General features: G+C 49.9%; 1 protein-coding gene across 5 annotated transcripts in view; it reads right to left on the minus strand.

The window, feature by feature from the left end:
• tpcn2 (two pore segment channel 2) overlaps nucleotides 1-198 on the minus strand; it is a 55380-nt gene extending 55182 nt beyond the window's left edge. For all 5 annotated transcript variants that reach the window (XR_006313881.1, XR_006313882.1, XM_043705353.1 and 2 more), the window contains exon 1: nucleotides 2-198. Coding sequence is in view for 3 of the 5 variants with exons in the window: in XM_043705353.1 (XP_043561288.1) it covers nucleotides 2-124 (123 nt within the window). In the remaining 2 variants the exon portion in view is untranslated. The remainder of the gene's footprint in view (nucleotide 1) is intronic.
• Nucleotides 199-2387: the final 2189 nt, after the last annotated feature.

Genomic DNA, 2387 nt, shown 5'->3' on the forward strand with positions numbered 1-2387 from the left:
CGATCTGGCTGGTGCTGCCGCTGCTGCTGTAGTTCCTGCTGCTGCTGCTGGCGGTGGTGGTGCTGGTGCTGGGGACCCCGGAGGAGTCGGAGCGACGGCTCCCGAGGAGCGGTTCGGTCTCCATGAGAGCGCGGGGGCTGTTCCGAACCGACACAAACTTCACCACAGACACCCTCTTCCTCCTCCCCGCCTCCCGCCTCCCGCCGCTTTTAATCACAGGGTGCCGCTGCCACTGCGCAGGTGCGCCTGCCCCGGAGCATGCCGGGGGTTGTAGTTTATCCCGCGGGACGACCTTCGCTCCGCTAGGGGACGCTCCGCACCTCCGGACTACAACACCCAGCGGTCGTCGCGGACTCACCGCTCGCACCCCCAGTGGCAGCTCCCGGGAACTGCAGTTCACCTGGCCCCAGGTAAAGCGCAGGTGAACTCCCAGCCAGGCTCACTCAAACCCAATGCGAATGGACAACCCAGTGAAGCCAATGTCTCCCCTCCCTCTGCAGGGACCAACAAGATTCAGGAAGAAATCTTAGCAAAACAGCCCAGCAACATTGATGCCCTGTCTGTCCTCTGTATTTGCAAACTCCACCCAAATTCACATGGGGTGCCAAATCCGGATTAATGTTGCCCAACCAAACTAATAAACCCAACGTGACACCGCAACCATGGAGTTTAATTCCCTTTAAAGGATTGCAACGACTCACCTTCTGAGCTTGTTGAGCAATGCCGAGAGTTACTTTCAGTGTTGTTCTTTTTATTTTGTTTTTTTTAGCACCCATGGTGTGTGTGTGCAGGTGTGAGACACAGTGAAGGACACAAAGTGCACGAATCATTATTCAAATTCCACCACCAGGAAGACAGGAAAACACCCGGGTGGCCAGTGACAAACACTGCCCTTCACATCAAAGGGCAGTGCTGTGTGATCAAAACAGTGAAGGGGAGGGTAGGGACTGAATCAAAATAGAGTTGGAGGGATTCAGTGTTGTTCTTCTTTGATGTGTAATCTTTTTCGGTTAGGCCAGAACTGAATCAGTTCTGACGATGAGTCACTAGACCCGGAACGTTAACTCCCACTTCTCTCCACTGATGCTACCAGATCTGCTGAGTTTCTCCAGCAATTTCTGTTTTTGTTTCTGATTTACAGCAGCCGCAGTTCTTCCGAGAAAAAATAGCCGCCCTGCATTGAGAGAGCCAATTTATTAAGATACTTCTTATCGGATGAAAATTGCTTTGAAGATAACCCGCTATATAACTGCAAGTTAAGAATGGAGAGAGGGAAAGAATCAAGAAATTGTAACGTAAATTCTGATCTTCAAAATACAATGGCAGAACTTTTCGTGAGATTTGAGCTAATTAGAGCGGGATTTGTGAAGCATCCGCCATAAATCGAACCAATTTTTTTTGCGACAGTAAAGTTGTATCTAACCCGGGACTGTTAGCTAACAGTGTATACGATTGGAGGCAACTGATTGACCTGCCCAGGACAGTCTCATTCGTCCGCTGAAGACATATAATCCGGACAAAAGTGCACAGAAATTGGAAGGAAGTGATCGTTTGTGGTTTTCCAGAGAATTTGACTTAAATTATTTATTAATGTCTTTGATAACATGCTGTTGGTCCTGTAGAAAAGGCAGAGTCCAGAGTGTGGTGCTGGAAAAGCACAGCAGGTCAGGCAGCATCCGAGGAGCAGGAGAATCGACATTTCGGGCATAAGTCCTTCATCAGGAATTCCTGATGAAGCTCTCATTCTCCTGCTCCTTGGATGCTGCCTGACCGGTTGTGCTTTTCCAGCTCCACATTCTCCACTCTGAGCTCCAGCATCCTCCACTCTGAGCTCCAGCATCTGCAGTCCTCACTTTCTCCACGTGGAAAAGGCAGGGGCATTGCAATGGTTACATGTCAAAATGGCTTGAAGTGCGTGGCTGCACCTGGACCGTACAGTCAATGTCGTTTTAACCCATGGCCAAGGCTCTTGTGGTGAAGTGATAGTGTCCCTATCCCTGCGCCAGGAGGGTGACATTCAAGTTCTACCCATTCCAGAGGTGTGTCACATGTCTAAACAATATGGTTAGAAAATATCTAACTCATGGTGGGTGAGTATTGATAGGATATTGAACATTGGCGCCACCTCGTGCTCCCGCGAGGAGGTTGAGCAATTCATCAACTTCACCAACACATTCCACCCTAACCATAAATTTACCTGGACCATCTCTGACACCTCCCTCCCCTTCCTGGACCTCTCCATCTCCATTAATGACGACCGACTTGACACTGACATTTTTTACAAACCCACCGACTCCCACAGCTACCTGGATTACACCTCTTCCCACCCTACCTCTTGCAAAAATGCCACCCCGTATTCCCAATTCCTCCGCCTCCCCCGTATCTGC

Source organism: Chiloscyllium plagiosum, chromosome 16, assembly GCF_004010195.1.
Source record: "Chiloscyllium plagiosum isolate BGI_BamShark_2017 chromosome 16, ASM401019v2, whole genome shotgun sequence".
NCBI classification, from domain to species: Eukaryota; Metazoa; Chordata; class Chondrichthyes; order Orectolobiformes; family Hemiscylliidae; genus Chiloscyllium; species Chiloscyllium plagiosum.